Source organism: Cavia porcellus, unplaced genomic scaffold, assembly GCF_034190915.1.
Source record: "Cavia porcellus strain 051 isolate PalLab524CR breed Dunkin Hartley unplaced genomic scaffold, mCavPor4.1 scaffold_8, whole genome shotgun sequence".
Taxonomy (NCBI): domain Eukaryota; kingdom Metazoa; phylum Chordata; class Mammalia; order Rodentia; family Caviidae; genus Cavia; species Cavia porcellus.
The window spans coordinates 9743599-9755620 of record NW_026947491.1 but is presented as its reverse complement, the minus strand read 5'-3'; the positions used below and the strand labels follow the sequence as shown (position 1 = coordinate 9755620).

The window sequence follows — 12022 nt, the reverse complement described above, 5'->3', positions numbered from 1 at the left end:
CTGATGTTGGCTCTCCCCCTTGCTCTTATTTGTTTGCCTTCCCTGGTGTATTCCTTCTGTTGGGGTTCATAGAGGTATAGTCCTTTTTATCTCTTCCTAGAATGTCCTTCAGAACATTTTGGAGTGCTGGTTTGGCAGTCGTAAATTTCCTCAGATGTTCTTTGTCATGAAAGTATCTTATTTCTCCCTCAATTTTGAAAGAGTTTTGTGGGTACATCAATCTGTGTTGAAAGTTGTTTTCTTTTAGAACTTGGAGTACTTCACTCCAAGCTCTCTTTGACTTGAGAGTTTGTGTTGAGAAGTCAGCTGTGATTCTGATGGGCTTTCCATTATAAGTGATTTGTTTCTTTGCTCAACAGCTTTTAAGATTCTACTCTTGTGTTCCCAGTTTCTGGAATCTTGACTATGATATGCTTTGCTGTAGTTTTTTTTTTTTTTGGATCATGGCTAATTGAAGTGCTGTATGCCTTACTTACTTGTATGTTAAATTCTTTTTCTTTACCAAGAAAATTTTCTGCCTTGATGTCTGCAAACATTTTTTTTTAAAATGTCATTTGTGGTATTTCCTACTTGTTCACTGACTTCAATTAATCCTGTTATATCCTTCTTTGTTTCATCTAGCAGCTGTTGGATTGATTTCTCATGGTCCCTTGCTATTTTTGAGAAATCTTTCTTTTTCTGGTTACTAACTGCCTATCTTCAATATCTGAGATCCTGTCCTCACATTGTCCTAATTTTCTTTAAATACTTTCAATGGAGTTTTTATTCTCCATTGGATATCTGCTTGAATCTGCTTTATGGATTTCATTTCTTTCCTATGCTGAGCTTTTCTTAAACTCAACTATTTTTGTCTGTGTCTGCTCTAATGTTATTAAGCATAGTGTCTATTTTGGTAATCTCTGTAGTTATCTGAGAGATTATTTCTGATTTTGTTTTTTCCAGAGCCTCATTCAGTTGCTTTGTTTTTACTACTTTAGGGATGCCCCGTGGCAGATTTTCATACTGTCCTACCTCATTGTCCCCTGGATTTGCCTTTGGTGAACTGGATGCCTGGAGTTGTATTTTGTTTAGCTGTCTTTTCATTTCTTTTCTCTCTCTTTTTTTTTTGTCTTTCTCCGTTTTATCGGTATCGGGGATCGAACTCACGACTGCCTGCTTGCAAGGCAGGTGCTTATGCCGCTGAGCTAAATCCCCAGCCCCTCTTTTTCTCTTTTTAATTCCTGGCATGATGTTTGTAAGTTACCTATGATGGGTTGCTTTTTTGGTAGTATTTAGGACCGTTAGGTGATGAGTATGTCTCTGAGGTATCTTCTAGGTGTAGCTGGTTTTGGGTTTTGGATCTGTTAGAAGATCTTACCGCTTCAGTTTGTTGGGGATGAAGTTGTTGCTTGTTTGGCCTAGTCTCGGGTTCTGTGGCACTGTGGCACTGTATTTTCTGTGACCCTTAGTTAATCTCAGTCATGGAATACCAGGACCAACCATGTCAGTTTTGGCTATAGTGGTACCAGTAGCATCAGCACAGCCTAGAAAACAACAGACTGAGCTCACCCTTAATTTGCCACTTTTAACTGTATGGACTAGACTTGTGATTATATCACAAAATGTAAAACCAGAAAGTTACATGCAGTATATAAGACCTTCATGTGTCAATTTTGGCCTTGGGGATTAAATTTTAAAATGCATTAAGGAGAGAATAGAGAAGTGGGAGGAAGAGATTACAAGTAAAGTTGGAGGATGAAGGGTGATCACGCCAACGTTTGCAAACTGGTGCAGAAGACTGAAGGAAAAAAGAGATGGAAGAGATAAAAGCAAGAACAGAACAGAACCACACCCACAAAGAAGTTAGGAACTCCCGTTCACTCATATAAAACAGTAAAGGAGAAAGAGGGAAAAAACATGAAAAGAAAAATAAACGATCTACTTTCAGGATTTTCTCAGATTTCACTAATAGACAGCCTGTGAAGACAGAGTCTGGAATCATGCTGATCTCTCCCAGCAAGCCAGCAGTAGCTTTTTGGCAGGTTAGTGGGTAATCTCAGCAGGCCTGTCCTGAGACCAGACACATTGTGTTCACTGCTGTCTGAGCAATTACTGAGAGTCTGAGCCTAGCTAGGCTCTGCTAGATGGAGCTGACAGCAGTTCTGGGTTCTGAGCTCAGCTGGCCCATCTCCAAGAGCTCCTGGCCAATTGCTGTCTCCCATGGGAGAGAACCAGCCAGTGCGGTCCTCCATGTCCACTGCTGCATCTCTCTACAGAGGTTTCTGGGGTTGCCAGCATCACTCTCACCATGACTGTGTGTCTGCAGGTTCAAACCGTTCCTCTCATGCTGAGTTCTGTCTCAAGCAGAAGGTGTTACCAGCTGCCACCTTTTTCGTGGTGGAGGTGTTTCTTTTCACTCTTTCTGTGAGCTTTAGTTTGCCCTTCAGATTTTTCCTGGATTCAGTGGACCCACATTCCTCCTCCTTGTTTTCCTTATGATGCTATATTCCAGCATCTGGATGGCTGCTCTCAAAGAGGCTGTTTTCTGTGCTGTTTACTGCTCCACCATCTTGGTCTCCTCTTTGTTTGTTTTCAAATGTATTTCTTTGTATAACATGTTAAGTATTTGTAGTTGATAGTAATTGTATATATGTATAGGATACATTAGTTATGCTGTGAAACTTTAGTACATGCATGTAGTGTACAGTGATCAAATTTATCATATCCTAGCTCCCTGAATATTTGCCACTTCAGTGTTGAGAACCTGTGAATTCGTCTCTTGTAGTTTTTTATAAAATATGTAGTAAGTTGTTACAAAGTACAGCAACCCTATTGGTGACCCTTTTTTATTGTTTTGTGTTGTCTTTTTTATAGTTAAGATTTCAACTAAATATTCAGTTTTTTTACTGGTCTTTCCTCATAGTCTTTCAGCTCTGGAGATGAAGTAAGGAACATTAAGCCCGGGGGTGTCTGGCAATGGTTTAACCTCTATCGCTGTACAAAATTGGAGAGATATTGTCATATGCTTGTTTTTCTAAAAGATGAATATAACCCTACATTGGGCAAGGTTAGAGTATAAATGAATTCAGTTTGAAAAGTGTATGTTGTATGTGTTTTTATATAGTAAAGCTTCAGTCATAGAAAGTTGAAGGTAGAATGCAAGTTGGCTTGTTGAGGCTCTGAGTGTGCAGTGTTGCTCAGTTTACACGGAGGAAAGCTTGGTGTGCATAGCCCATGCTGGTTCATAACCACACAGCTGCCTGCTGTGGGGTGTGTGTGTGCATAAAATGAATTTTTTCTGCACCCTTCTTACATTTGTATTAACTGTCTAGTTGTGAATTTATTGTTCTTGTACCTGTTATTTTCTTTCTAAAATTGAATTGTAATTCCTGCTCTGAAAAATTTTTTAAGTGCAAATGCTTTTCTAGACTGGTATAGTGAGGAAGATTTCCATTAGTTGAAAGGTAGAGATCATTGCAATGTATCAACTGTGTGTGCTGTTATTTTATTTTATTTTTTATTTTTTTGTGCTGTTATTTTAAAAATTCCACAAGTCTTGATGATTTTGCCACAGTTTTCTTATTTAGCTGACCTAAGAAGTCACTGCATGTTTTCATATTTAGCCAGGCTATGATGACCTTAATCCAGATTGGAGGCTGTCTATTGAGAAGAGAAAAAAAATAAAAGGTGAGTTGTAAGAAATACAATCATTAAAACCTTAAGGGACTTCTCTTATATGAGGTGTCCTTTAGATGATATAAAAAGTCTCCCAGATACTTTTGCTTTACTTTAGAAGAAGAACTTAGAGTTCACAGGGCCAGAACTAGGAATAGAGCCAGGGTTCTGATTTTAGAGCTTTCCCAAGGCTGAGGCAGATCCCATGGGGCCAGCTCTGAGGTAGCACGTGGAGTTTAGAATTTAGAGCATGTGCCCAAGGGACCTAGCTGCAAGAGAGTCATCACAGGGGACCTGGTAAAGTTTTCTCTGGGTGGGAGGAGGTTAGAGTTAGGCTGGTAGGACAGGTTAAAAAGTTTATCTTCATTTGTGAAATGCTGTGCTTTCAAAATGCACTCATTTTATTGTTTTGTTGTCTTTTTGAGAGAGGGTTTCGCTATGCAGTCCTGGCCTTGAATTCACTTTGTAGCTCATGCTGGCCTTGAACTTGCAGCAATCCTCCTGCCTCAGCCTCCTGAGTGCTCAGATTATAGGTGTGTTCCACCATGTTCAGAAGTCATTTAATCTTTATAAATAGGAAGAATAAAGATTTACATTTAAATAAATTGTCATTTAATTAGTTATAACCAATAAATAAAAACTTCAGGCTTACAAAGGGTTATTTTGAGTATTTTAATTTTTTTTTTTTTTTTTTTTTGTCTTTTTGAGATGGTCTTGTTATGTAGTTCAGGCTGGCCTTGGGCTCACTTTGTAGCTCAGGCTGGTCTTGAACTTGCAACGATCCTCCTGCCTCAGCCTCCTGAGTGCTGGGATTACAGGCCTAGCTTTAATTTTCTAATTTTGATGAAGGGGTCATTTTTCTTTTTTTCATTTCTCCCCTCTTCTCCCCTTCCTTCTTTCTTTTTTGATGCTAGGAGTTAAATCCTAGCCCATTGCATGCTAGGAAGTCTATTTACTGCTGAGCTACCTCCCCAGCCTCAGGATCACATTATTTTAGGTGAAACCATCAAAGTTAAATTTCCCTGAGCTTTTCTGTGTCTCCTATGAAATCAGTGATAGTCACAAATTTCAAAATATACATTGTATTTTAAAATTTGAATTTAAAAAGCACTGAAAATATTGATTATTGTCATGTATATCATGTTCCATACTTTGAGCTATCTGCTTTTGTTAAATGGTCATCCAAAATATTCAGGAAGACTTATGTGAAAAGTAGTAATTTCTCAAAGCGGAAGCTGGAATGAAATTAAATGACTCTCCTCTTCCTTCCTACTTTCAGGGATGTAAGCCCAGGAGCATTAATATGCTCTGGAAATTGCTCATTTATATGAATTAGCTTGGCTTTTGTTGGGAGAAAATGGTGTTATGGTCTTTGTTTTTATTAAAATAATGAGTTATTTTCATGGTACTAAGTTGCAATATCTTTTTCCTTAGTTTAAATATATTTTAAAATTTATAGTTTATTGTATGCATTGTCTGTGAACCATTATGCACCCTTTGTAGGGCAGCTAAGGTAAAAAAAAAAGTGCAGTAAAATTATGATAAATATTACAGTGTTTCCTGTTGAATTTTTCAGTTTGGTGTACTGTAATTCATTTTAATCTCTAAAAATTCTTTATTGATCTTGAATAGCTTTTCTTTGTAAGTTAAATGGTTGGGAGGAACTCAGCCCTGTCAGCTGTTACATAGCTGTGTTATTTTTTTTAGAAGATGTAATTTCTCTCATTGTTTGTCTGAAGGTGACTGATATTCAGTTCCTAAAACCTTTTGTAACCTTTGTGTACGTGCAGTTCATACACACCTGATTTTAACTTACCAACTTGAACATGGTGACATGTGTCTTCCCTGAATAAATACCTTTTCCGGATTTTTTGTTGTTTTTGCAAGGAGGAGGACTGCGTTTACCTCTGTGTCCCTAGAGCTTTGTACTTTGACTCTAATTGCCAGCACTTGGATATTCTTTCAGAGAATTCCTGTGCCATTTTGTGCCTCTTTCCTGAATAAAAATTTGAGTGATTACTTCAGTTTTATTTTGTCTCATTATTTTAGATAGCTTTAGGGCCGAAATAGTAGGGTGAGTTTGGACTAAGTTGATCGTTATGTTAAATGTGCTGTCTTTATTTAAATGCCTGACTTTTCTTCCATTAGATAAAGAGTCCTTTTACCCACTGATAGATGTCAGTTGGTGGGCGGATGGTGCTGTGACTCTGGCTCGGTCCTCTGGGGCTGTCACAGTTTCCTCCGTGAAAACTTTGAAGAATTTGCTGGGAAGATCTTGTGAGTGGTTTGAACCATCGCCCCAGGTCACTGCTGCCCATGATGGGGGATTTTTAAGTCTGGAGGTAAGGCTTTCTCCTTGAGAGTAAATGCATTTGCTCCCAGATCTAAGTAGCTCACTTATTTTAGTTGTCTCATGATCTGATCCTGTCTTTAAAAACGAAAATCTCTGATTGGAATGGGTTAAAAAGAAAAATTTAACAACTTAAAAAGAAAAATTTCATTGTTTGGTGAATTTTGAAAAAAAATTGCATTGTAAGAAAATGAAGAAAAAGCATTTCTTTTACTGAAATGATAGATTTTCTCCCTAGATTAGTTATCTTAAAATGTGGGCTGGTGTGCCCTATTTCAGGTGTTGCCTCCTGTTCATTTTCTTAAACTGTGATACTTTTTGGTTCTTGTGGGAAGAAAAACTTGTTTATTGTGATAGAAGGCTTGAAAATAGCGGCTGGTTTTTAGGTTATGCTTTGGTCTTTTAAAGTTTTTGCCTTTCATAAAATCCTCTGTAGCTTTTATTTCAGCAACATAGACTGACAAATACTTTTTTATCGAGTTTGTCACCGAGTCTAAAGGTGCTCTTTAAGGAGAAGTGGCTCAGTACTCTGAGCTGGCTGTGGTAATCCTGGTGTGCAAGTTATCTCCAGCAGCCAGGCATTCAGACTGGGAGAACTTGGTGACATGGTTAGCCGTCTGCTATTCTTGGAAAAGCAAATAAATCCTTGCACATCCATTCCCCAGATAGATGAAAAGCATCATTTTATTTTTCTGCAGCAAATATAGCAATTTCAAAGGTATCAGAAATTCACATTCTGGGCTGCTTTGTCAGGACTGTTACAGGTAATATTTTCAGGCTGGTTGTAACCTACTAAGACTGTTGCTTAGTAGGTTTTGATTTTGGAGTCGTGGAGCTGACCCTTTAGTGCATGTTTCTGGAGCTCTCTATGGACCTTCATTTCAGAGTTCCTTTGGTTTCCAGCATGAGTCACAAGGCATGAGGCGAAGCACAGGAGAATTAAAAATGCTGTTGTCATGAACTCTGAGAGGCTGACGTTAGCTCCTCCCTGTTCATTTCACATTTTTCTTGTCTATCCAGTGTGAGATTAAACTTGCACCCAAGCGCCCTCGTTTGGAGGTGAGAGCAGGAGATGAAGATGACGGGGAAGAGGATTCCGACTCCGAGCATGGAATGTCGGCCAAGGCTCGCTACTTTGGTTACATAAAGCAGGGCCTTTACCTGGTGACGGAGATGGAGCGATTCGCGCCTCCGCGGAAGCGGCCTCGGACCATTACAAAACACTATCGTCTGGTTAGCCTGCGTGCCACCACCCCCGAGGAGCTGTTCCAGAGGAAGGTGAGGCAGTGTCTTTATGGGGATGAGGAGGCATTAACGAGGATGTGTGGTTACTGATGCGGTAGACACCCTAATATCACAGTGCTTTTGAAACTGATGCTGGTGTTTGCACCTGAGTAATCAAAATCAAAACAGGAGCAAAGAAGAATTCATGCTGGCAGATTATCTGTCTGTCCTTAGGCAGTCCCCTTACCTGTGTCAAGCATAGCAGCCTGTTCAGGTTCAGATGGTGAGGGCAGGTCTGCTTCCTAGTTGGGGGCTTTCTTGGGAAGCCAGCACTGCCACTGCCTTGGTGCCCGTTGTCTGTGCCTTTCCCGTAGGGCTCGAGGCACTCCTGGCACTAGTTTGCTGTTATTGGACTCTGAGCAAGAGCTTTCTCCACAGATCCCTCGTCTGACAGTGTTAAGTGAGCGCTGATTCATCTACTCCTCAGTGCGTGTGAGCTGTGGATGCCATAGTGCACCAGGAGTTCATGAGTGCTGAGTGTGAACTCATGTGTCGTGTCACGTGGTGGCCCTGTGGCTCCCTGAGCCATATGACACTCCTGTGTGTTTTGTCTAAAGATTGAGAGTGAAGAGTATGAGGAAGCCTTGTCTTTGGCTCACACCTATGGCCTGGATACGGACCTCGTCTACCAGCGGCAGTGGAGGAAGTCAGCTGTCAATGTTGCCTCTATTCAGAATTACCTGGTAATGTTGCGTCTTTTGGCTTGGGTTTTGTTCTACGAGTTCTGTGGTGAGGACTTCACAGATGCAAGAGCTTGTGCTCATCTGGGAACATGCTTTTGTCAGGAGCTATTGCTCTGCAGCCTGACTTTGTAGCTAAAGCTGTTTGGACAGTTATTGACAGACTGAGCTTGGCCCAGGCTTTTCATGGTGTGTCGGGGTTGTGTCCAGCCAGGCCCAGCCACAGTTTCCCAGGTTGCAGTCAGAGATGGGAAGGGTAGTGAGTTGCCTACTGCCAGGGTACCATGAGTGGAACTTGTGGCTGAGAAAACCCCCGGGACTGCCACAGGAACCCAGCTGCTGCTCAAGGCTCAGGACGCAGGAGCAGGGCCAGCAGGAAGATTGCTGCTCACTGGCTGGCCAGGCTGCCCACGGGATTCCCGGGAAGCAGTCCACCCAGGGTACCCCTTAGCCTCAGTGGGAAGTGTAGCTGCGAGAGAAAAGGGAAGTGAGGAAGTGGTACCGCCTTATATGGTACACAGGTTACCACCATCCCACCTTCAGGGCAGGTGTAGCACTCACAACATGGCCTGGCCCTCCTTTGCACAGAGGGGGATATTTACAAATTAAGAGCCCTGGCTCCCTGCTGAGTCTCAGTTAAACTTCTGAAGTTCTCAAGTTGACACAGTGTATCAACAATGACAAATGATTGGTTGTTATGCTAGAGCAAAGGAAGCATGGGGGTTGTGGGGAAAGGGAAAACACAGACTGTTGTGCCAGACTTGCATAATCATCTAGGACAGTGAGCTAAGTGCATGTCCTCAGTGCACAGCAATTCCTGAAACACAGTGAAGGACAGTATGGGCTCCTGAAGGAGCTGAGAGCTGCCAGGAGAGACAGCAAGAAGTTTCAATTGGGGGCACATTGAATTCGATGAACTAAATAGGCAGTTAGGAGTAAGAGCACAGGCCAGTAACTGTGAAGAGGGACAGGAGGGGCATAAGCACAGTCTTCGCTGTGGAAGAGCTGAGAATCTTTCCGATGAGACAAACTTCACACTTAAATGTGTAGAGATCAAGGCAAGGAGATTGCAGACGAAACTCTGGGAGCTTGGTCAGGTCGTGGGCAGTGTAGACCCAGAGAGGGGAAGGAAGGCTTCCAGGCAGGTGTTCAGACCGGAGGCTGAGATTCGGTCTAGGCTTCTGCGAAAGGAGAGAGGAAGGGCCCCTCCCCCTCAGCTGTGTCTGCCAGGTGCCGTGATGGCGTTCTCCATGGGCATCCGGTGCACATGGAGTCTGGAGCCTCTCACTGCCCCTGCTTGCCCCTTCCTATTGACCCTTCAGCCTCAGAACCCTCGCCATCCTTTCAGAGCGCCAACTCTATGCCTTGGGACTTTGCATTATTTTTAAGACTCAACTTCATTGATTTCTACTCTGACCTTTATTATTTGTTTCTTTCTATGAGTTTCAGATTTAGATTATTCTTGTCTTTCTAGGACCTTGGTATGCATCGTTAGGCTTTTTGGGATTTCTCTATTCTGTTTGTGTGTGTATGCTTGGAAGACATTCTTAAAGAGGGTAAAGGGCCAGGCGTTGTGGTGCACACCTATAATCTCAGTATTGGGGAGGCTAAAGCAGGAGGGTTGCTGTGAGTTTGAGGCCAGTCTGAACTACACAGTATGACAGTGTCAAAAAACCAAGAAATCAAACACCTCCCTCTAAAAAGAATAAAGATGATGAGACAAAACCAAGAGTACAAATTCAGGGATAGTGTGCAGGATGTGTGCAGCTGACTGCAAGCCATCTTGTGCACTACGCTACCTCTTCTGGTTGAGGTCTGGTGTATAGCAGATGCCCGGTGAACATTTTGTTGGCAGATGAGCGCTGCAGGGAGCCCGGCTACCAGCCCTGGTGTGTGGTGGCCATGAGCATGGCTGTACTTGATCAGAAATCAGCTTGGGCTTGGGTGGGTGTTGGCATCTTGTGATGGGCTGGCTGCCTTGGGGACAGCTTTGTCCTCTGGACAGCTGTTGTCAGGTGCTGTAAGATGCCATGATGCTTAAACGCCTCTGCTTTCATTTTCCTTTTTTCTAGAGTAAAATAAAGAAGCGCGCATGGGTGCTCCATGAGTGTTTGGAGCGTGTTCCTGAGACCGTGGAGGCAGCCCAGGAGCTGCTGCAGTATGGCTTGAAAGGCACCAACCTGGAGGCCCTGCTTGCCTTGGGCAGTGGAGCGGACAGTGGCAGGTGGGTGATGGAGGCTTTGCACCAGGACCAGGTGCTTGGGAGCTGTCATGCTGGGAAACATCCCTTTGTGACCTGAGGGAGCAGATTTCTTCCTGTGTGCTCAGCGTGTTCACCTTTTGACTGGATGCTGCGGGGACACAGGTTCTGTCCTTGCTGGCTGAAGCAGGGCCATTTCAGAGGCAGGATTAGGATGCTAAGCAGGCCTGTCCTGCTGCCAGGTGGGTGCCACTGGCTGGCCTCTGCCTGCTGCCTCTCCCTTGGGAGAGGTGCTGTATGTCATATGAAAGTGCCTCCAAAGCCTCTAAGCACCATTCGTGTGCCCCTTTTTGATACTAGTGGCAGTACAGTGACATGACCAGAGCCAGCGTGGTGGCAGCAGTCTTGCATGTCAGCAGGTATGACTGACTTCCGGAAGGCCAACATTCACTACCATTTTAATATCATAAATTGGAGGGGCTAGGGATTTAGCTCAGCAGCATAAGCACCTGCCTTGCAAGCAGGCAGTTGTGAGTTCGATCCCTGGTACCGATAAAAATGAAAAAGACCAAAAAAAAAAAAAAATCATAAATTGGAACAATCAGATTTCGAGTTCTGTGGGCAGCACTGTCTCTGCTACGTACTGGCTGAAGACTGCACCTCATGTGTTTTTTAATGGTTGCATTTTCTTGACTTAAAATCTCTGACTGTTATGGATGACTTTTTCCTATCTCTACTATGGATTTAATGTATAAATCAGTTTTGCTTGCAATGGGAATTTTTTTTTTAAAACGAGCTAGAAAGCCATTTAATAGCTTTATAATTAGTTAATAATTAACTGGAAAGTAAGTTGCAAGTAAATCACCTGAAATATGAGAAAGCAACTTTTCGTGAAACTATAAAAGCAAATCAGAGTGGATTTGCATTTTCTTTTGCTGCTGCAGGTTTACACTGCCTGGGGACGTGGACATTGACACTGTTGCCTATGAGGTGCTGTCACCCACCTTAGAAGAGCCTGCCCAGCAGCGGAAGGAGAAGGTGTCCAGGGAGAGACACGAGCTGCTTAAACTCCTGAGTTTCTCTGAGTAAGCCATCTGTTCCTGCCGACTTGGTAGATCCCCTGAAATAACTGGTGGTTTCACTATGTTCTCTTCTGGTGATGATGCCTGTGACTTATTTCAGAGACTGAAATGCGTGGGGTGTTGTTTTACCTTTGTGCTTTTGTCTGCTGTACCAACAACTCTGGGCTCTGCAGGGTAGTAACTGTTTTCCCTTGGATTTTGCTCCCGGAGAAATGTTCTTCTCTGTAAGTGTAAGTGGTTCAATGTGGTTATCTGAACAGGTGGAGCCTGGAACAGAAGGAGCTTTGCCGCTGTCGGCTGAAATTACTGACTTTCTTAGATCGACTTGCAACATACAAGGTGAGGAGTGGCTTTAATTAGATCAGCATCTTCATTTGGTCTGTTGTTATAGATCTTGTGGCTGTCCTAGTATCTTATATTCTTGGTCTTTAATGCTATTTATGTGGGGGGAATTAATTTTTCACAGAAGCAAGTTCTCTTGGTACTAGTTATAAAAATCTGATACTGAAATGTGGGAAGTTGTTTGGTGAGGTTGGGGAGTAAAAAGGCTTTAGCCATTTCAGTGCGTCTATGCTTAGACTTGCAGCCCTGTTTACTTTTATTTCATACTTTACTTTAAGGTACAGGTACCCAGCTGGCTACAGTGCTAACTTTAGTACACAGTGAGCTTTAACAGGCTTCCCATGCATACTCTCAATTGTTCTAGCCTGTAACTAAGCTCGAGCAGCTTCACATCGGCATCTCTAGGGATGCAACACTGTTGCCCATGTTG

The 12022-nt window shown here is 42.7% G+C and overlaps 1 protein-coding gene across 10 annotated transcripts in view; it reads left to right on the top strand.

The window, feature by feature from the left end:
• Nbas (NBAS subunit of NRZ tethering complex) overlaps window positions 1–12022 on the top strand; it is a 222990-nt gene that overhangs the window by 58321 nt on the left and 152647 nt on the right. For all 10 annotated transcript variants that reach the window (XM_063254316.1, XM_063254312.1, XM_063254314.1 and 7 more), the window contains 7 exons: window positions 3603–3666; window positions 5803–5996; window positions 7025–7282; window positions 7846–7971; window positions 10041–10192; window positions 11113–11253; window positions 11511–11589. In XM_063254316.1, coding sequence (XP_063110386.1) covers window positions 3603–3666; window positions 5803–5996; window positions 7025–7282; window positions 7846–7971; window positions 10041–10192; window positions 11113–11253; window positions 11511–11589 — 1014 coding nt within the window. The remainder of the gene's footprint in view (window positions 1–3602; window positions 3667–5802; window positions 5997–7024; window positions 7283–7845; window positions 7972–10040; window positions 10193–11112; window positions 11254–11510; window positions 11590–12022) is intronic.